Source organism: Mobula birostris, chromosome 2 (genome assembly GCF_030028105.1).
Source record: "Mobula birostris isolate sMobBir1 chromosome 2, sMobBir1.hap1, whole genome shotgun sequence".
Classification (NCBI taxonomy): Eukaryota; Metazoa; Chordata; class Chondrichthyes; order Myliobatiformes; family Myliobatidae; genus Mobula; species Mobula birostris.
In genome coordinates, this window is record NC_092371.1 from 65,614,230 (window position 1) to 65,637,956 (window position 23,727).

Sequence of the window (23,727 nt, forward strand, 5' to 3'; positions counted from 1 at the left end):
TGCCTCTACCCCAAGGTGTCAGTCTGACTGTCCTGTAGCATGACAAGGGCTGATTGTTTCAGTATTGCACTAAGAGCTTCCAGTCTTAGGCATACTGTTGCACACTGATTATAGCTTTGCCACCCTGGCACCAAGTATAGGTAGGATCAGGTTCAGTTGTTTGTTTCCAGGGGGATGGACTTGACCAAATAGTCTCCAGTGCTGCAAATTTTCAAAAATTTCACCCAAAAGTGTAAGGGTAGCACAATGGAGCTGCAGGTAGTGTGGCTGCCTCAAAGGTCCCAACAACTCGGGTCCTCTCATCTGGTGCTTTCTGTGTGGAGTTTGCAAGTTTGCAAGTTCTTCCTCTGACCATGTGTCCTTCCTCCAGGTACTTTGGTTTTTCCCCAGATGCACTTTGTTAGGATAATTAGCTGCTGTGAATTACTCCCAGTGTAGGGGTATGGCAGGGGCACCATGTTCGAGTTGATGGTAATAGAGAGAATAGATTACTAGGAGATAAACAGAGGAATGGGGATGCAGAGATTGTTCTAAGAGCCTCGTAGCCTTGAAGGGTGGAATGACTTCTTCTATATTGTAGATACTATAAGATAATCTCTGCGATATTACAAACCTCTGCTCCACCAGAGAGTGATGAGGTTTGACTCATAGGAGGATCAGCAGCTTTAAACCACTCAGTGTTATTATTTCGGATGAACTGTCCTGGCCCCAGCCCGTAAGTGCATATGAGAAGAAAGCATAACAGTGCCTCCACTTTCTTAGTAGTTTGTGGAGATTCGGCATGACACCTAAAACTTTGCAGAAACTTTTATGAATGTATAGTAAGAGTATATCGACTGGCTGCATCACAGCCTGGTATGGAAACACCAAGCCCTTGAATGGAAAATACTACAAAAAGAAGTGGATACAGCCCAGTCCATCACGGGTAAAGCCCTCCCCACCATTGAGCATGTCTACATGAAATGCAGTTGCAGCAAAGCAGATTCCAACATCAGGGCGCCCCACCACCCAACACATGATCTCTTTCTCAATGAAGGTACAAGAGCCTCAGGACTCACACCACCAGGTTCAGGAACAATTATTATCCCTCAGCCATCAAGCTCTTAACCAAAGGGGATAACTTCACTCAGCTTGCCCCATCATTGAAATGTCCCCACAACATGTGGACTCACTTTCAAGGACACTTCATCTCATGGTCTCAATATCTATTGTTTAGTTGTTTATTATTATTACTTGTTTTTGCATTTGCACAGTTTGTTGTCTTCTGCACTCTGGTTAAACGCCCAAGTTAGGTGGTCTTTCATTGATTCTGTTATGGTTATTATTCTGTAGATTTATTGAGTGCCTACATGAAAATGAATCTCAGGGTTCTATATGGTGACATATATGTACTTATTTACATTGAACTTTGACTTTCCTCCACCCTCACACAATTTAAAATATACTTTCAGACAAGGTTCAGTGAGCAGATTCAAGGAGTTGCTGAGAAACTTTCAGAGCTCATCCTCATTCGGTTCTAAACCAGTACAAAGTCGAAGAGAAGGGACTGATCTCTTGCCGGAATCGAGCCTTTCAACTGTTAACATGAAGTGTACTGAAATAAACCTTTTGATTCACTGTTACTCGGTGTACGGGCTTTGAACTTGCACTTCATGGACTGAAACACACTCACCGGGCAGCTTCGCCTGATTTGTCTGAAGAATTGATTCGCCCCAGACTTTGGATTTACATGAGAGTAAGAGAACGCAAAAGCCACATTTGCCTTTATGATAAGTAGGCGCAGAAAAGCACCACCGTGGAAGAACATTTACAAGCAAACATCAGGAATTCTGCAGATGCTGGAAATTCAAGCAACACACATAAAAGTTGCTGGTGAACGCAGCAGGCCAGGCAGCATCTCTAGGAAGAGGTACAGTCGACGTTTCAGGCCGAGACCCTTCGTCAGGACTAACTGAAGGAAGAGTGAGTAAGGGATTTTGAAAGTTGGAGGGGGAGGGGGAGATCCAAAATGATAGGAGAAGACAGGAGGGGGAGGGATGGAGCCAAGAGCTGGACAGGTGATAGGCAAAAGGGATACGAGAGGATCATGGGACAGGAGGTCTGGGAAGAAAGACGGGGGACCCAGAGGATGGGCAAGGGGTATATTCAGAGGGACAGAGGGAGAAAAAGGAGAGTGAGAGAAAGAATGTGTGTATAAAAATAAGTAACAGTTGGGGTACGAGGGGATGGGGCATTAGCGGAAGTTAGAGAAGTCAATGTTCATGCCGTCAGGTTGGAGGCTACCCAGACGGAATATAAGGTGTTGTTCCTCCAACCTGAGTATGGCTTCATCTTTACAGTAGAGGAGGCCGTGGATAGACATGTCAGAATGGGAATGGGATGTGGAATTAAAATGTGTGGCCACTGGGAGATCCTGCTTTCTCTGGCGGACAGAGTGTAGATGTTTAGCAAAGCTGTCTCCCAGTCTGCGTCGGGTCTCGCCAGTATATAAAAGGCCACATCAGGAGCACCGGACACAGTATATCACCCCAGCCGACTCACAGGTGAAGTGTTGCCTCACCTGGAAGGACTGTTTGGGGCCCTGAATGATGGTAAGGGAGGAAGTGTAAGGGCATGTGTAGCACTTGTTCCGCTTACACGGATAAGTGCCAGGAGGGAGATCAGTGGGGAGGGATGGGGGGGACGAATGAACAAGGGAGTTGCGTAGGGAGCGATCCCTGCGGAATGCAGAGAGAGTGGGAGAGGGAAAGATGTGATTAGTGGTGGGATCCCGTTGGAGGTGGCGGAAGTTACGGAGAATAATATGTTGGACCCGGAGGCTGGTGGGGTGGTAGGTGAGGACCAGGGGAACCCTATTCCTAGTTGGGTGGCGGGAGGATGGAGTGAGAGCAGATGTACGTGAAATGGGGGAGATGCGTTTAAGAGCAGAGTTGATAGTGGAGGAAGGGAAGCCCCTTTCTTTAAAAAAGGAAGATATCTCCCTCGTCCTAGAATGAAAAGCCTCATCCTGAGAGCAGATGCGGCGGAGACAGAGGAGTTGTGAGAAGGGGGTGGCGTTTTTGCAAGAGACAGGGTGAGAAGAGGAATAGTCCAGATAACTGTGAGAGTCAGTAGGCTTATAGTAGACATCAGTGGATAAGCTGTCTCCAGAGACAGAGACAGAAAGATCTAGAAAGGGGAGGGAGGTGTCGGAAATGGACCAGGTAAACTTGAGGGCAGGGTGAAAGTTGGAGGCAAAGTTAATAAAGTCAACGAGTTCTGCATGCGTGCAGGAAGCAGCGCCAATGCAGTCGTCGATGTAGCGAAGGAAAAGTGGGGGACAGATACCAGAATAGGCACGGAACATAGATTGTTCCACAAAGCCAACAAAAGGCAGGCATAGCTAGGACCCATACGGGTGCCCATAGCTACACCTTTAGTTTGGAGGAAGTGGGAGAAGCCAAAGGAGAAATTATTAAGAGTAAGGACTAATTCCGCTGGACGGAGCAGAGTGGTGATAGAGGGGAACTGATTAGGTCTGGAATCCAAAAAGAAGCGTAGAGCTTTGAGACCTCCTGATGGGGTATGGAAGTATATAGGGACTGGACATCCATGGTGAAAGTAAAGCGGTGGGGGCCAGGGAACTTAAAATCATCGAAAAGTTTAAGAGCGTGAGAAGTGTCACGAACATAGGTCAGAAGGGATTGAACAAGGGGGGATAAAACCGTGTCGAGGTATGCAGAAACGAGTTCGGTGGGGCAGGAGCAAGCTGAGACAATAGGTCGGCCAGGACAGGCAGGTTTGTGGATCTTACTCACTCTTCCTTCAGTTAAGAACATTTACAAATTCTCTCAGTTTTACTGCCTGAGTCGTCCTTCCGTTACGCATCCTTTGTTCAACGCTGCCGTATCTGGATCCAATCTGCTCTCTGGGATGTTTCCATAATCCTATGTAAATGTTAAACATTAAATTCCAACACGATTATGTTCTTCCACTAATAGAAAACAACTACAATATCCGCAATTTCTGAGTCCAGTGTGATTTCATTTGTTCTTACTTATCTCAGAGTTACCTCTGTTGATTTAACGATGTTTAATCGCCCAATCTCCCACTCATGTCGGCATACTGAGTTTAGCAGGTCGTTGCGACTGCTTACGTGGAATATTCGGACGTAGATAGTAAAATTATATTTACCTTGTCTCGGCTGTACAGATTGCAAAAGTGCGTCTTAATTTTATAAAAGTAATCAAAGCAATGGACGGGGTAAATATTTTAGCATTGTTTTTACTCGTGCTTAAGGAATGAATAAATTGCAATAAGCCTTTATATGTATCCCAAACACCAAAGACCAGTGTGGTTGCCGTAATAATTCTGAGCTACTTCATTCATTTCTTCTCAGTCTCTTGGCATCATCATGGTTTTTTTGCGCCAGAAACATTAATGCTAATAGGACTCATGAGGTGTAGGGGCAGCGCTTGACGACAGGCGAATAATGGGTTTCTCAAAAGAAGTCTAAATGCCGGCCTGAACGATAAATGAGTTTCATGGACTTGAAAAGAAAGCTTAATCGGATCTTTCCAAGCAGAGCGAAAGATCAGTCCTGCGATGTTACTAGTCTAAAGTTGATCGGAAAGTGTGAGACACGGTCACTAACTTTCAAACTCCAAATAACTTGCGATTTCCAGTACCTCTCAAATTAGGCTATATGTGGCATAGGAGCAGAATTAGGCCATTCGGTCCATCGAGTCTGGTCCACCATGGCTGATTTGCTGTCCCACTCAGACCCATTCTCCCGCGTTCGCCCCGTAATCATTGACTCCATGACTGATCAAAAACTTATCAACCTCCGCTTTAAATATACGCAGTGAGTTGGTATCCACAGCCGCCTGTGGCAATGAAATACATAGATTCACTACCCTCTGGCTAAATTGGTGTTTGATCTTGGAGCCAATCTGTTGCATAATTTTACACATAATCAAGAACGGTGTGGTATAGATTTTTACTGTATAGAGTTATACAGTCGGTCCACTTTCTGTGTGTTTTTCAAGCCCTATTTCCCCAATCTCCTCCACATCCCCGCTTCTACCCCTCCTAAGTATGTTTTGAACCCCCTAATGAACGTGGTAACTGAACGTGCATTCAATATTCGACAAGGTCGTGTATCCCAGACCACAATGATTTGCTGGTTCGTTTCCTCCTCACAGCCGTGGGATACAAGAGGATAAACCTTCAGAATGCGGGAGCTCTGGGAGGAGGGTGGGAGGTACTTCCTGCCGTCAGGCTGAATGAGCCGCGGCTTCCTGAATAACGTGGAACGGAGATGCGGTGTGGGCGAGCCGAGTGAAGGTAAAACCGCAACACCGCAACTGTCCCCGTGCAAGCGCAGTGTTCCGCCGTTCGCCACTCGGCCCCGGGCTTTGTTGCTGGTCCCCGCTACATTTAGACTGCAAAAGCCGCTGTGTTTGCCCGGCAGGCCGAAGCCCCGTCCCGGAACGGGCCTTGCGCTGTTACATTGTTGCTGATGTTCCTACTTTGTTACCGTTCGCACTAATCAGGAGTGAGTGGAGCCGTGGCCGGGCTCCCTCACAGTACGAATCCTGGGGTGAATGCGGGACAAGAGAGAGGGCGGTGGGTGGCTTTACCGGGTGCATGGAGAGGAGGGGGTGTAAATTGCAGAGGATGCTGCCATTCATTGCGGTGATACAAGTTGAAGTTCATGACTGAGATAGGCGCACATGCACAAGTGATAAAATGCCAGGAAAATCAGTTTTTTTATAACAGCAGCACAGCACATTAGCAGATGACGCTAAATTTAAATTAACATAAATTGAGATTATCATCCACCGTCCAGGCCATGCTCTTTTCTCGCTGCTACTATCGGGAAGCAGGTACAGGTGCTTTAGGGCCCTCACCAAGTTTAGGAACCATAAGGCTCCTGAGCTAGCGTGGGGAACCTCAGTCACCACAACACTGAACCGATTCCACAACCAATGAACTCGCTTTCAAGGGCTCTACAAATCATGTTCTCAATATTATTTATTTACTTATTATTATTTTTAGTAGTAGTTTGTATTTGCAAAGTTTATCTTGCACTTAGGTTGTCAGTTTTTGTGTGTAGTTTTTCATTGACTCTATCATATTTCTTTGTTTTTATTGTGAATGCCTGCAAGAAAATTAATCATGGGTAACATATGGTGACATATATGTTCTTTGATAATAAATTTGCTTTGAACTTTGATTAACGTAAGTCTTATAATATTGTGAATGGCAACTCTAGTTTGGAAATATCTGGAAGTTTGAAATAGAAACATATCCAGTAATAGTCAGTAGACCAGGCTTTGTCTTTGGAGACAGAAACAGTTAATATTTCCTGTCCATAATCTTTCATGAAATGGAATTCAACTGAAAATTCTGCTCTGAAATGCCAATTTTGTTACTCTGCTTAACCTGCTTAGTATTTCAAACATTTTCAGTTTTTAGTTACACAACACTATGAAAGACAATAATTTCTTTTGCTTTAGTGGAATGGGGGCCCTGTGATTGGATTGTTGTTAGAAATAAGTGGAACAGTTTGGATACGTTCCTTTGCACAGTGATATTTGTGGTTGGAGGAAATAATAGAAGTCATTTGGTTTATTAAGGAAAGGCTGATCACCCATGGAAGATGAATGTGCACGTATGGCAATTTCAAAATGGAATGCGGGCTACTAAGTGTTGATGGAGCAGTCTGTACATGATGGGGTACAGTGGCTATGTGTATTAATTGGTTAGGGTTAATTTGTCTTGAACATTTCCCCCACCACCATCCCCATTCGCTTGACCACCCATGTCTTCATGCCATTGTAATAGCTGTCCTGAATTCTGTCTTTGGCAGGTTTTAAAATGATTGAGCCCTTAAGAGAGGATTGCACATTTAACTATATAATGTTTTCTCACCTATCCTCAGGGACCTGATTTCAATTTCAAAGGTTGCTTCCCACTTGTTCTTACCTGCTCACATCTCCACCCTTGCCCTCAGACTCTTCAGCAGAAAGACGTTCTCTCTTCACCCTATCCCCCTAAAAAAAAGAAAATGATTAAATCACTGCTGAACATTCTAAATTAGAAAGAAGGCAAGACTAGTTTATATAATTTCTGACTGGTTAGCATTTTAAGAAACCCTACATTGAACTCTGAGATGATGTAGTGCCCAAAATGGAAGTTGTACTTTAAATATGGTCTATATGAAGTTCTGTACAGTGAGGGGGTGGGGTGGGGCAGTACGTCTCTATAAGTAATGCTTCCTCATTCTTTACATCATTGATAAATTAGATATGTAGTTCTATATTAGGCTATATATATATAATGTGTGTGCATGTATATAAATAATGTGTGTGTATATATACACATCTGTTAGTCTCATGAGACCATAGATTTACGCCTTGGAAGATTTCCAAAATACAGGCCTGGGCAAGGTTGTATGGAAGACCGGCAGTTGCCCATGCTGCAAGTCTCCCCTCTCCACGCCACCAATGTTGTCCAAGGGAAGGGCGTTAGGACCCATACAGCTTGGCACTGGTGTCATTGCAGAGCAATGTGTGGTTAAGTGCCTTGCTCAAGGACACAACTCACTGCCTCAGCCAAGGCTCGAACTAGTGACCTTCAGATCACTAGACCGACGCCTTAACCATTTGTCCAGGCTAGTAATAAATGTAATGAATGAGGAGCTGTAGGCCAACACAGATTGTTTTGAGGAACGGTCTGTTAATCTGTCTCTTGGTTTGTTTTTCCAGCCTTGGCCCTTCTTGACATTTAGCCTTTTTCCTTTGAAGTTTATTTTGCCTTTTTTTGTCTCTAAAAAGTACACAAATAATCAATAAGAGTACAAATCGACCATATGGGAGGAAAACAATCATTCAAATTCATTGTCAATCAACAAATCATATGTATACCTCTAATGAAACATTGTTCCTCTGGAACCCAGTGCGAAATACCGTATGTATACAGCACATATGGTTGTGATTCAGCATGTACATTCACAAAGTAATATTCACGAAATCCTGAATGGCATGACCTGAAGGTTGGTAACATGAATTGTGAGGTGTATGCTTATGTAAGATAGAATAATGTTACTGGCAGTAAAGGATTAAATGTTTTTTTTAAAAAAATCTTGGCTTTTAACTCCCATTCAAGATAACGTACACTTTTTAAAATCTGTTGGAGAAGTTTTCACTTTTTTCCAGTGTTATAAGTTCTTTTGTCCAAATCAACCAATTTGGCGCAATGACGCAAAATGCTCTTCCTTTATTGGATGATTTTGGTTAAAGTCCATTTGAACAAGCCACCTGTTCATTATAAAACTAGTTCCACTTTTGATACAAAATGTTCTCGTTCCTATGTCACTTCAGATTATTTCAGATATTTATGTTTCAGGGGACATGATGTGATACTTAGATGGGAACTGTTCCTACTGAGTTTTTGTCATCCTGTTCGTGGGTCTGTAGACCTGCAGGTAATCACATTTAAGAAACGTAAAGTGGTGTCACATGTGGATCACGCTTAAAAGGAACACATCGTTTAGTTGTTCCTTTTAATTTTTCTTTGATTAATTGTCTTTTACAACGCCCTGGCAGGCAAATCTGTTCATTTACTTAGCTCTGTGCTGTGATGGCCACAATTCCCTAAAGCTCAATTTAATCATAACCTGTATTAAAGTGCAACTGCAATTACCTTTTAAAACTTTCATATTAATTTCATTGTGAAGTTGCGAATCTGAAACATTGCTTAAGGGAAAAGCTCATCTACTATGGTGAAATGCTTGACTTAAGGCAACAAAAAGATGAGAGGCTTATGAGTTGTTTGCACAGTATTACTCAGATTTGCTTGCAGAATTACTGATAAAAAAGACTAATCCTTGTCCAATCAGTGTCCTGAAATTGTAAAGGTAAATTGGGAATTTAATGAATTTAGCTGGTTGGAGATGTTGAGATGGATCTTGACATTCATACAGCGATACAATTTTAAATAAAGAATGGATCTGCAGAACATGCAAGCCCTTAGTGTGGCAATTTTAATTTTGGAGAAATGCTCTGCTACATATAGGCTTTGTGACTTTAATCCAAATCTTCCAAGTTCCAGGAGCCTTGGGTCCCACACCATCTGTTCAGGACATTATTACCTCACAATACCCTGCTTGTAAACCAGAGCAGAAAACGTCACTCACCTCCAACACAGAACTGATTCTACAACCTGTGGACTCACGTTCAAGGACTCTACAGATCATGTTCTCAATATTTATTTATTTATAATTATTTTGTTCCTCTTTTGTACTTGCACAATTTGTTGTCTTTTGCAGATTGGTTGTTTCTCCATATTTGTGTGCAGTTTTTCATCGATTCTAAGGTTTTTCTCTGTATTTTCTATGAATGCCTGCAAGAAAATCAGAATCAGATTTAATATCACCAGTATGTGTCATGAAATTTGTTAACTTAGCAGTAGCAGTACAATGCAATACATGATCATTATAGAAAGAATGAATAAATTACTATATATATGTGTGTGTGTGTGTGTGTGTGTGTACACACACATACAAACATACAAACCCCATTTCCAGAAAAATTGGGATATTTTCCAAAATGCAATAAAAACAAAAATCTGTGATATGTTAATTCATGTGAACCTTTATTTAACTGACAAAAGTACAAAGAAAAGATTTTCAATAGTTTTACTGGCCAACTTAATTGTATTTTGTGAATATACACAAATTTAGAATTTGATGGCTGCAACACTCTCAACAAAAGTTGGGACAGAGTTAAAATAAGATTGAAAAGTGCACAGAATATTCAAGTAACACCGGTTTGGAAGACTCTACATTAAGCAGGCTAATTGGTGGCAGGTGAGGTATCGTGACTGGGTATAAAAGTAGCGTCCATCAAAGGCTCAGTCTTTGCAAGCAAGGATGGGTCGTGGCTCACCCCTTTGTGCCAAAATTCATGAGAGAATTGTTAGTCAGTTCAGAAGGAACATTTCTCAATGCAAGATTGCAGAGAATTTAGGTCTTTCAACATCTGCAGTACATAATATTGTGAAAAGTTTCAGAGAATTCAGAGACATCTCAGTGCGTAAAGGGCAAGGTCGGATACCACTGTTGAATGCACGTGATCTTCGAGCCCTCAGACGGCACTGCCTAAGAAACCATCATGCTACTGTGACAATTATAGCCACCTGGGCTCGGGAGTACTTCGGGAAACCATTGTCACTCAACACAGTCCTTGGCTGCATCCAGAAATGCAACTTGAAACTGTATTACGCAAGGAGGAAGCCATACATCAACTCTATGCAGAAACGCCGGCGAGTTCTCTGGGCCCGAGCTCATCTCAGATGGACCTAAAGACTGTGGAACCGTGTGCTGTGGTCAGATGAGTCCACATTTCAGCTAGTTTTCGGAAAAAAGGCGTCGAGTTCTCTGTGCTGAAGATGAAAACGACCACCCAGATCGTTATCAGCAAAAGGTGCAAAAGCCAGCATCTGTGATGGTATGGGGGTGCATCAGTGCCCACGGCATGGGTGAGTTGCATGTATGTGAAGGTACCATTGACTCTGAGGCGTATATTAGGATTTTAGAGAGACGTATGTTGCCATCAAGGCGACGTCTCTTCCCGGGACGTCCATGCTTATTTCAGCAGGACAATGCCAGACCACATTCTGCACGGGCTACAACAGCGTGGCTTTGTAGACACAGAGTGCATGTGCTTGACTGGCCTGCTGCCAGTCCAGATCTATCTCCTATTGAAAATGTATGGTGCATCATGAAGAGGAGAATCAGACAACGGAGACCACGGACTGTTGAGCAGCTGAAGTCTTATATCAAGCAAGAATGGACAAAATTTCCAATTGCAAATCTACTACAATGAGTATCCTCAGTTCCAAAACGATTAAGAAGTGTTATTAAAAGCAAAGGTGATGTAACACAATGGTAAACATGCCTCTGTCCCAACTTTTGTTGAGTGTGTTGCAGCCATCAAATTCTAAATTTGTGTATGTTTACAAAATACAATTAAGTTGGTAAGTAAAACTATTGAAAACCTTTCCTTTGTACTTTTGTCAGTTAAATAAAGGTTCACATGAATTAACATATCACAGATTTTTGTTTTTATTGCATTTTGGAAAATATCCCAACTTTTCTGGAAATGGGGTTTGTGTGTATTTGTGTGTGTGTGTATATATATATATATATATATATATACACACACACACACATATAGTAATTTATTCATTTGTTATATAATATATATACACAGTTAAATTAAAAATAGTAGAGCAAAAACAAAAATAATTTCTTAAAAAAGGTGAGGTAGTATTCATGGGTTTTCAATGTCCATTTAGAAATTGGATGGCAGATGGGAAGAAGCTGTTCCTGAATCATTGAGTGTGTGGCTTCAGGCCTCTGTACTTCCTACCAGTGAAAAGAGGGCATGTCCTGAGTGATGGGGGTCCTTAATAGTGGACAACACCTTTCTCAGGCACCGCTCCTGGAAGATATCTTGGAAACTGTGGATACTCAGGGTGGTAATATGGTGACACATATGTACTCTGATAATTTACTTTACTGCACGCCTTAGTTATTCTGGGCGGCCTTTGTTATTGGACTCTAATGTTTACAAAAACAAGAAATGCTGGAAATATTCAGCAGGTCAGGCACATATGTGAGAACAGAAATGGAGCTGATGGTTTATGGTGGAGATCCTCAATCAGAATATGAAACATTATGATTTCTGAAATTCTGAATTGTGTTTCTTCCTGTATTTTGCATACTACTGAATATATCCAGCACTTTGTTATTTTAGAGTTCCAGAATATATTTTTTGATTTTCTATAGTCTTTAGAGAGGGTGCAGAGGAGGTGTACCAGGATGCCGCCAGGATTACAGAGATGTCTTATGAGGTAGATTGAGTGTACCAGGTCTTCCCTTCTTGGAGAGGAGGTTGAGAGGTGTGTTGATAGAGGTGCACAAGATAAGAGGCATAAATCGAGGGGATAGGCAGAGACATTTTCCCAGGGCAGAAATGGCTAATACGAGGGGCATAACTTTAAAGTGGTTGGAGGTAAATATGGACGGGGGGGTGAGGGCAGGTGTAAGAGGCAGTTTTTTTTACATAGAGTGATGGGTGCATGGAACGTACTCCCAGGGGTGGTGGTGATAGAGGCAGATATATTAGGGACATTTCAGAGACTTTAGGGTAGACATGCAGATGAAAGAAAAATGGAGGGCTATGTGGGAGGGAAAGGGTAGATTGATGTTTGAATAGGTTAAAGAGTCAGCACAACATTGTGAGCTGAAGGACCAGCACTCTGCTGTACTGTTTCACTAGAATAGACAATTAAATTCTGGATGGTTATGAGGCACAGCTGTCTTGACATTGTTGCCAACTCTTGATACATGGTAAACTTTGCGAAGGTAGAGTCCATTAAACCAGTGGTCCCCAACCACCGGGCTGCAGAGCATGCGCTACCGGGCCGTGAGGAAACGATATGATTTGGCGATATGAGTCAGCTGCACCTTTCCTCATTCCCTGTCACAGCCTCTGTTGAGCAATTAAGCATGCAAGGTCATTACCCGTGCGCCATCCATGTCAGCGCGGGAAGAAGATCAACTCCTCGTGCTTGCAAATGACGGCGGGCTGAAAAGTATGTTTGACATAACATCTCTGCCGGCATTCCGGATCAAAGTCAAGGCTGAATATCCTGAGATAGCCACGAAAGCACTGAAAATGTTGCTTCCATTTCCAACATATCTCTGCAATGAATGCAACGAAAACTAACTTGCGGAATAGACTGGACATAAGGAACCTCCTTGGAGTATCGCTGTCTCCCATCACCCCTCGATGGGACCGTCTTGTTGAGGGAAAACAAGCCCGGGGCTCCCACTGATTCAGTGATATTGGTGTGTTGCAATGATTTTATATGTTCATACGGAGAAAATATGTGCTGTGTCTTTAATATTCAAATGTTACTTAAAATGTTATGATGCTATTGACTTACTTATATAACCATATAACAATTACAGCACGGAAACAGGCCATCTCTGCCCTTCTAGTCCGTGCTGGACGCTCCTCTCACCTCGTCCCACCGACCTGCACTCAGCCCATAACCCTCCATTCCTTTCCTGTCCATATACCTATCCAATTTTTCTTTAAATAATATCGAACCTGCCTCTACCACTTCTACTGGAAGTTCGTTCAACACTTACTTCAAGCTCCCCTGTCCTCCCCTGATAATTGACTTATCGCTATATTCATGCGAGGAAAATATGCGCTGTATGTTTAATATTAAATTCGTTAGATAGACCCTTTTAGAAACGAAATTGAGTGTATTAGCCATTTATCACCTATATTCCGGTCGTGATTAACATCCCCCAAACCCCCCCCCCCCACAACCAGTATCGCCAAAAGCGATTTGTAGAAAAAATGGGCACATACATGCATGCGCAAAGCACGCATGCGCACTGGTGCCCGCGCACGGCTTCATGGTCATTGTAGTCTCTCTGTGCAAACAACGTATTTGGCTCTACTCTTGTCCGTTGTCAACCCTACCCCCGCACCCCCCCCCCGAACCCCGGGTTGGCCAGTCCGCAAAATATTGTCAACATGAAACCGGCCCGCAGTGCAAAAAAGGTTGGGGACCCCTGCATTAAACCACAGAAAATGTGTGGATGTGATTGTTGAGAGCAGTGCTGATGTAAGTCTGTGGACTGCTGCACACAAATCCTTGGTGGGTATTGAATGGGGGCATTGTTACAATGTTTCAATTCTGCCACCTAAGACCAGGAAAAATCAGCCAGATTTCCCCCTTCTTGAATTGTTCCACTTCCTGCCAAGACTCCAGTGCAAATCTGGAGAGTGTATGGAAGTAGGTAAAAATAGCTTGAATGGGATGATGAGCATGCTCAACTGGACTCTCATTTTTCCATTATGTTGTAACAGCTCCAAAGTACTTGATGAGGCTGCAAAGCTCACTGGAGAGTTCTCAGGGAATGAAGGGCTTCAAATATGTCCAAGCCTTTTCTGGGACATGAGACCCTCCGCCCCATGCATTGAGGACTTTTGCAGAAGGCAATGCCTCAGAAAGGTGGCATTCATCATTGAGGTCCCATGTCACCCAAGGTGTGCTCTCTGTCCTTGTTACAGGAGAGAGGAGGTACAGGAACCTGAAGACATACACTCAATGTTTTAGGATCAGCTTTCTCCCCCTCCACCGTCAGATTTCTGAACGAATAATAAACCAACCCCTGAATGCTCCCTCACTAATTTTGCTCTCTTCTTGCACGACCTTTTAAATTTTTTTTATTCCGTGGATTCCGGTTAATTGGGCTGTTGGTTAATCGGTGCAGCCATTTAGTTAGAACTCATAAAGAACAAAAATGAAATCAAGAAAATAGCCGGGATTCCATTTTTTCATTTGGGATACTATGCTGCCTAATTTGGGTAGGAGATTAATGCTGAACAGTTTCTAACTAGCATCAGTCTCGTGCACTTTCATGGTGATTAGATACTGTACTTAGAGTGATCAGTTTTTAAGTAGTGTCAATTCATGTGTTTGTGCTGGAAAAAGCAGTGATTTTTGTCAGTAATCACAGGTGAGAAATAAGCAGTAAGACAATTCAGAGCTGTATTGCTCACTCTGGTTTCAAGCATTCAGGCTTGGGGATGCCAGAAATGGGCCAGGAGTGAAAATGAATGACTTCACTGCTCTGGCAAGTTAGGAAGTACAAAGTATTTGAAGGTATCGACAATCATCTTGATGTTACATGGAAGTGAAGATTTGGAGGATGCAATTGCCTGAAGCATTGTATGAAAGCGGTCCACTTTTTGCACTAGGTGTCTGCGCTGACTTTTGTTCATTTACAATCAAAAGAACACAGCAGATGAATCCCTCTGATGTTAACTGTTAGGAACTGATACACAGTTTTATTGTACTGTCAAGATATTGTCAATGTTCTTATTCGTTCTGTATTTCATTTAAATACATGAATAGTTACTCAGTTAAAAAGTCATTTGTCTTTTTTTATATAACTTTTAAACTATTTATATGAAAATTTGGCTACCTGGGACAGCCACTTAATTGGGCCAGAATGTACCAGTCTCAATGTGTTCTATCTAACCAGAATCTACTGCATATTTCTTATTGTAATTTATGGTGTTTATTATGTACGGCGCTGCCTCAAAGCAACACATTTCATGACCTTCGTCAGTGACCTGATTATGATTTCTTAGGTCACTATTTTATGTAGACATGGCTTCCTACTAGATCAGATATTAATGCTTTGTAGATCCGAAATTAATGGTGTTGCTAAATCTTTGCTCATTCCATTAAATGAAGTACAAATTGATACTTGGGAAAGTATTTTCTCTTGGTAAGTTTGTGAAACAAGTCGATTTAAAACCTAGACATCAGAGATACAGTCTTATTTCACATCTGACTGTCTACACTTTAGTATATAATCAAAGAATGTCAGACAGCAAATTTTTATCTCAACAATTTATACAAGCTCCAGGATTTATATGTGGGTATACCCTCATCATTTAATATAATGAACCAACGGTAAATTGCTATTCAATAAAATATGTGACAAAGTCAAAAAGGAGAGGGTCCAGAGAAGGTTATCAAGGATGATCCTGGGCATGAAAGAGTTAACATATGAGGAGTGTTTGATGCCTCTCGGCCTGTACTTGCTAGAGTTTAGAAGAATGAAGGGTAATCTTATTGAAACCTACCGAATATTGAAAGGCCTAGATAGAGTGGACATGGAGAGGATGCTTCCAAAAATGGGTGAGTCTAGGACCAGAGGGCTCAGCCTCACAATAGAACGATGTTCCTTTAGAACTGAGATGAAGAGGAATTTCTTTAGCTGGAGGCTGGTGAATCTGTGGAATTCATTGTCTTAGATGGCTGTGGAGGATTAGATAGAGTATATTTAAAGTAGAGTTTGATAGCTTCTTGATTAATAAGGGTGTCAAAGGTTATGAGGAGAATGGGGTTGAGAAGGATAATAAATCGACCATGATGCAGTGGTGGAGCAGACTCGATAGGCCAACTGGCCTTATTCTGCTGCTATGTCTTATGGTCTTAAGGTCATCACAGCTGTCTGACCTAGAGTATGTCAAAGTCAAGGAATATGAATATGCGTGTTTAATTATTCTGGGTCCACGGGTTTCTCGTGTAGTGGACCCATTAAGCTTGATGAGCAGCACTCGAAGATTGGAGAGGCAAATTCGTTTTATTGGCCCTGACAATGGGAACAGAAGAAAGAGCAAAGATATTTGTGTAACCAAGGTGGATAAAGTGGCACAGAAAGTTATTGGAGTGATTCCAGGGAACAAATTGTGAAGTTGGTAGCTATCCGCATGCAAGAGGGAGAGGTAGAGTAGGTACTTGCAGTGGTATTAGATGGACCCAGAAATTATCTCTGCTCAGGCTGTTGCCTACACTTTATATTTCTAATTTAATATTTTAGAATTTAGAGTCAAAAACACAGTGTTACAATTTCAGAGATTCAAGGTTTCAAAGGTACATTTAATGTCAGAGGAATGTCCACAATATACATCCTGAAATGCTTTTTCTTCGCAAGCATCCATGAAAACAGAGGAATGCCCCAAAGAATGAATGACAGTTAAATGTTAGAACCCCGAAGCACCCCCAGCTGCCCCCCCCCCAACGTAAGCGGCAGCAAGCAACAATCCTCCCTCCATTGGCAAAAGCAAAGCAAGCATAGGCACCGCCACCAAGCACTCAAGTGTGAGCAAAGCAATAGCAAAGACACAGACTTGCAATCCCGTGGAGGGTCAGACACCCTGAGCCAATAGGCTGGTCCTGGACTTATTTCCATCTGGCATAGTTTGCATTTTGTTGTTTGATTGTTTGTGGTTTTTGTATTGCTATATTTACGCTCTATTCTTGGTTGGTGTGGCTGTAACAAAACCCAATTTCCCTCAGGATCAATGAAGTATATCTATCTATCTATCTATGTACCCCAAAGACTTTGCATTTCACCCAGTGTTCTATCTCTCCCTAATGAGGGAGAAAGAAGTGTCTCCATATTCCCAGCAAGCGGGGAGACATAACAAACAACTCGCTGGTTTACGATGTTAAAAGTCTGTTACGTCACTTTTTTTCCGAGACAGTTTGCAGAGACACGAGATTCTGCATATGCTGGAAATCTTGAGCAACACACATGAAATGGTGGGAGAGCTCATCAAATTTGACAGCACTTATGGAGGCAAATGAGCCAATAAACCTATACCTGCCCGAAATGTTTACTGTTTATTTCCCTCCATAGATGACACCTGACTTGCTGAGTTCTTCCAGTATTCGGTGAATGTCACAAATTGCAGTTATCTCCTATGTTTGGTAGCATCAAAGGACAACTATAAAGATACTATAATGAAGTTTAAAATTTGGCATGTCATTGTATGAGTTTCAGTGGCTGAGATATTTCATAACAGCAAGCAATAAAATGGCTGCATGAGGTCATGGAAGATTATCCACTCAGAACCATCTTATGGCCTTAACCCTATAAAGTATTTCCATCACCCAGGTCATGACCTCTTCTCATTGCTACCTTCAGGAAGGAGGTCCAGAGGTCCACCCACTCAATGATTCAGGAACAGCTTCTTCCCCTTTGCCAGCAGATTTCTGAATAGACATTGAACCCATCAACACTACCTCACTACTTTTTTTTACACTGCTTGCTGATAATTCTTAATCTCAGCCCTGAATACCCTTCATGACAGAAAATCTACAGGCCTCTGAATAGAGGATTCCAAAGATTAGTGAGAAATGAGTTTGCATTTATTTTAGCAAATACTCCCCTCAGGAGAACGGGGGACTAGGAAGAAATATGGACTAAAAGGGAATACATAAAAAGAAAATCAAGCTCTAGAGCATGGGGTATTTTTTATGCCATGGAGCCTTACCATTAACTGAGGGGTCCATGGATTCTGGGTTGGGAGTTCCTGCTCTACAGTTTATTTCCAGAGAATTGTCTTAAAATGAAGATAAGTTGTGAAAAAACTACATTGAATCTTGGTTAGATCTTCCTTTGAGTGCTTTGCCATGATTCTAATCTCCATGAAGATACTAGCAGAACTGCCAGGTTATTGCTTCCAGCAAAGGACAAATGAACAGGTTGTCTTCTTTTGAAAAGAGAAGGTTAAGAGTGAATGATGAAATAAGAGTAGGGAGGATATTCTTCAGATTTGGGGGGAGCAAAAATGATCAATAAAGAATGTTCAATAAGATATAAAATGGGGAATTCAGAAGTAACTTTACCAATGGAGCAATCAGAATGAAGGAGATGTGAAGATTGGGTGTAATTGATGAGTAATGAAGATTAGCTTTGTTTGTCACTTACATATCGGTGGAATTTGTTGCTCCAGACAGCTGTGGAGGTCAAATCATTGGGTATATTTAAAGCAGAGGTTGATAGATTCTTGATTAGTCATGAAGGGATATGAGGAGAAGGCAGGAGATTGGACTGAGAGGGAAAATGGATCGACTGTGATGAAATGATGGAGCGAACTTGATGGGCCAAATGGCCTAATTCTGCTCCTATGTGTTATGGTCTTATGGAAACATAAGGGACATGTGTAATTTGGATCAGCGACCAACGCAATCTAACATGTGCTGGGTATGGTGGTGGAAATTGAACCACAGCGGCTGTCACTGCAAAGCGTTACGCTAGCTGCTGCACTACCATGCTGCCCTTACCATGGAAGCGTGAATGGAAGATCGTGGGGAGAGTAGGGTGCTTTCAGGCTTTTGTATTTTCTGCCCAGTTGCATGGAGGAGAGGAAAGAATATCTGGGGTGGGAGGGCCCTATCATCCATTCCAGATACTAACAACTTTGCTGAAGAGAGCTTTTTCCTCATTTTTTGCCCGTGTCTTTAAATTTTACATCTCCAACAATTCCATGGATAATGACAGTAGGGTGGCGGTGGGGTGATGGTTGGGGGTGATATGTCTTTACCAAAGGAACTGAGCAGGCTGATGATGTAGTGGCATTCACACCGGACTTCAAGGCGAGTGATCCCAGGTTCAAATCCGGCCAGCTCCTTGCCCACTTTCCACCCATGCTGGGTGAGCGTTGGGCTAGCAACTGAGCCTCATTTTAAAAAAAAGAGACAAAGATGTTAATGAAATGGCAAGGTTGCCACTGAATGCGTCATAAGGCACGGAGAGGAACAACAACCACAACAATAAAGGAAGCGTGAGGTGCCCCTTGCCACCACTAGCCTGCAGGCCACCCTTAGGTAAGGTGTAGCACCGGCTTAGGTTCAACGATCAGGGCCCCATGAGGCCATGTGGTGGTGGATGGCCGTATGAGTAGTTGGTGCATATCACAAGTCCTGGTTATGTGGCCTCTTACGCCAGGCCCACAAGCTCTGAATAGTATTGATAATGGCTGGGGTCACCCATCTTGTAAAGACACTGGCCAGAAGAAGGCAATGCAAACTAGTTCTGTAGAAAAATTTATTAAGAACAATCATGGTAACAATCGTGGTTGACCATGATTGCCAAAGTCAAACGACAAGGCACATGATGATGAGTTACAGTAGTTCTCTCTGGATCTCTCATTACTTTCAACACTTCTGTCACAAATTCCAAGTTATTCAACGTTTTCCCCTAATATCCCTGGAGCCACTCTCCTAAACATTTTGCAGCCTCTCTGTGTCATTTGTATTCCCTTAGAAGAGGGGACAAGTGAAGGTTTTTAAATAAATACTTCACTTTATTTGCTCATGCCTCCATACAGGCATTCCTGAAAAACTTGACAGTCGTGAGTTACAGCCCTATTCACACAGCGACATATTGTAGTGGAAACTTAAGAAGATGTTGTGTACAGCACTTCAGAGTAGTGCTTTAGACTTGTCACTATCAGCGGTTTTAAAATGAATGGTTTACTTTAGATGCCATCAATATCACTTGCAACTACACTTCAGCCAATTATTCTCCATTTTTAGATCATAGACCATTTATTTTCCCTCTTAAGCCTATTCTCCTGCCTTCTCCCTGTATCCTTTGACGCCTCTACTAATCGAGAACCTGTCACCCTCTGCTTTAAGTATACCCAGTGACTTGGCCTCTGGGTGTCTGTGGAAATAAATTCCACAAAGGCATGATACTCTGTCTAACAAAATACCTCCTCCTCCTCTCCCTTCTAAGGGACATTTTACTTTGGGGCTGTGCTTTCTGGTCCGAGCCTCTCCAATATTGGAAACATCTTCTCCATGTACACTCTGTCCAGGCCTTTCAATATTTTGTCGATTTCAATGAGATATCTCCCACCGCTCCCCCCCCCCCATTCTTCTAAACTCCAGTGAGTACCAGCCCAGAGCTATCAAATTAACTCCTTATGTTAACCCTTTAATTTCTGAGATAGTTCATGTAAACCTCCTCTGGGACCTCTCCAATGCCAGCACACCCTTCCTTATATATGGGGTCGAAAACAGCTCACAATACTTCAAATATGATCTGACCAAAGCCTGATTAAAGCCTCAGCCATTACATCCTTGCCTTTTCTCTCTGTATAGATAAAAACAGTGACAGAAAAAGACCAAGATATTGTAAAACTTTGCAAAGGACCTCCAGACGACAGGAAGAAACAGAATGGCTACAGAGTTTGATTTGACACCTCCAGAAGTACCTGAGCCCACATTCTTTGACAACATTCTGCGATACGGCCTGTTCCTAGGGGCAATTTTCCAAATCATCTGCATATTATCAATCTTGCTGCCTTCTAAATCACCAGAACCGGTAAGAATTGCCTCTAATTACATTTTTCTTCTGATCTCTGAATGTGGATAGGGGCAGCACCATTGTCTTCTGCTCCTAGTTGGGATTGTAAATCGAACTCCAACCAATGGTTTTGCATGAAGGTTACATAGCTTCAAGTATATTGTTTAACTCAAAACCAATATCCATATTGCTTTTGTTCCTTGTGCCTACCGATTTAACATTTGACAATCAAGAAGGTTGTCACAAAGGCACAAATCTGTGTGTGATGGAGCCCAAAATAATTTGCTGGAGAACTTAGTGGGTTGAGAAGCATCTGTGGGAGGAAAGGAATTTTTGACATTTTGGGCCAAAACCCTGTAGGTTTGGACCGAAAATGTTGATTATACCTTTCCTCCCACAGATGCTGCTTGATCCGGTGAGTACCTCCAGTCAGGTTGCTCGTTGAAGTAGATTGTCATTGTAAGCAGATGACTAAGGCAAGGGGAGGGTGCAAATTTTCCTTAAGGATGAGAAACTACTAGGGCTATGTCAGATATTCACGATCATGATCTATTTTCCTGGAAATACCAGATGAATTCCCAGCTGCAAACGAGATTTTCATTGAGAATCCACTGCTACTGTGGGACGGTGTTGAGCTGCACTACTGTCCTGAGTAAGCAGGGCAGAAATTCTTTATTGGCTGAGGTTCATAACTTGCCCAAAGTGAGCCACGAAACCCAAGTAAAACACACAAAATGATGGAGGAACTCAGCAAGTCAGGCATCATCAGTGGATGTTCTGGCTTCCTCTCCCCTTCCTTGCCAGTCCAGATGAAGGATCTTGGCCCAAAATGTTGACTGTTTATTCCTCTCCAAAGATGGAGAGGAACTTCCTTTAGCATTTTGTATTTGTTGCTTTGGGTTTCCACCATCTGCAGAATCTCTTGTGTTTGAGACAACCTGGGTGTTGGGGAGATGGAGTTTTCTGCCTTGTTCTTCCTTCAGCAGCAATGGACGGGGGATTTAACCCTCTCACTGGGCTCGTGTACAAACTTGGCTCATTAGTTAACTCTGCTAACAGCCACGTGACTCATCGGTGAGAAGGCCACCTTTCATATATGTCTAGGGTCAGCATGATTCAGGGTTCAACCAAACGGGAAAGTTGGGATGTTCCGATTCAAGAACATTGATTGTAGAGAATGCTGTGTAAGTACTGCCATGTGTAAAGTTAATAATTGCCAGAAAAATAACAGATCGTACATCAGCATAAAAGTACAAAGGAAATACGTTAACCAAATTTTCAACTTTAATAAACAATTACAGAAAAAAGAAAAAAAAATAAAAGGGCTCTTTACAGTTAAGCCAGTCCAGTGTGCAAATAAATGTTGGAGCTCATTTCTGGAGTAGTCGGGTGTGTCGCTGTACTGACAAGTTGAACCCAAGTTAGAAACCATAGAAAAACTACAGCACAGAAACAGGCCTTTTGGCCCTTCTTGGCCGTGCCAAACCATTTTCTGCCTAGTCCCACTGACCTGCACACGGACCATATCCCTCCATACACCTCCCATCCATGTATCTGTCCAATTTATTCTTAAATGTTAAAAAAGAACCTGCATTTACCACCTCGTCTGGCAGCTCATTCCACACTCCCACCACCCTCTGTGTGAAGAAGCCCCCTCCACAATGTTCCCTTTAAACTTTTCCCCCTTCACCCTTGACCCATGTCCTCTGGTTTTTTTCTCCCCTTGCCTCAGTGGAAAATGTTCTGCATGAAAGACACCAGTCACGAGTAGAACTTCCCTTCTTGAAATCCTTTGTCTTGCAAAGCACTCCTTGTTTAAGGGGCTCCTCTTCAGATGGGATCCTCCAGCTATCTTCCCTGGTGCTCTTCTCCCTGCACCTCCCACCAAAAAAATCAAACCAGACTACTGTCCTCCAGAAATCTGAGTTACAACACGTGCCCAGACAATCCTGACTGGCTGACACAACATTCTAAATTTGGACAACATTGCTCCTTATCTTTACTGAAGCCAAAATACTCTTACCAGCAGAAAGAGTATTGCTTTTGCAGAAAATTGCTAAAATAAAAAAAGCCTCACAGCATTGCAGTAGAAATCTTAACTGGGGAATTACAATGAGAATGGGGAATCTCCTGCTCAAATCCTGGACTTATTTTTCAGGCAATAATGGGGACAGGGGAACTTGGTTGATCTTTGGGTGTAGGGGCATTTCACTTTTTCTTTGATTTTTAACTTCAGGATCACCTGCTATTGAGTAATAAAAAGAGAAGTGCTCTCTTTGTGTCACCTAATGATGAGGGAGAGTCTCAGTGGTCTGTTTTTATGTTTAGTGTTCAATCATATACCAGTGGTCAGTGGCCTAGGATGGGTGGTTGTGCCTGAATTGTTCATTGAAAGCAAAATGGGATGATTAAATTTTATTCCATTTCCTGCTTCAGTGAGACAGAATGCAGAGAAATAAAGCAATGGGGACACCTTCTGAATTAGTGTTTCCGTAGGAATCTGGCAATTCAAGGATTCTTGAGTCATGGACTTCCTCATCTGAACTATTCAAACATTCCAGCTATTTCCTTGGAAATTGGCTCATACTAATCAGAAGTTTGATTTTCAGCTTATTGAAGAAGATTTTAAGTTCCTTATGCTTGGCAGGATGCAAAGAATTTGAGTTTCTAGTCAGTTAGGCACTTTTGAGACCACACTTGCAGTATTGTGTGCAGTTTTGGGCTCCTTATTTTAGAAAGGATATACTGACATTGGAGAGGGTTCAGAGAAGGTTCACAAGAATTATTCCAGCAATGAAAGAGTTACCATATGAGGAATGTCTGGCAGCTCTTGGGCTGTATTCCCTGAAGTTCAGGAGAATGAGGGGGGATCTCATAGAAACATTCCGAATGTTAAAAGGCCTGAACAGATTAGATATGGCAATGTTATTTCCCATGGTAGGGGAGTCTAGGACAAAAGGACACAACTTCAGGGT

At 42.4% G+C, this 23,727-nt stretch overlaps 1 protein-coding gene across 1 annotated transcript in view; it reads left to right on the forward strand.

Moving 5' to 3' along the window:
• The first annotated feature begins 5,239 nt into the window (after positions 1-5,239).
• The window catches only part of manbal (mannosidase beta like), a 77,592-nt gene continuing 59,104 nt past the window's right edge, over positions 5,240-23,727 (forward strand). The window contains exons 1-2 of the mRNA XM_072277154.1: positions 5,240-5,325; positions 20,548-20,770. Of these exons, the coding sequence (XP_072133255.1) occupies positions 20,624-20,770 (147 nt within the window). The 5' untranslated portion in view covers positions 5,240-5,325; positions 20,548-20,623. The remainder of the gene's footprint in view (positions 5,326-20,547; positions 20,771-23,727) is intronic.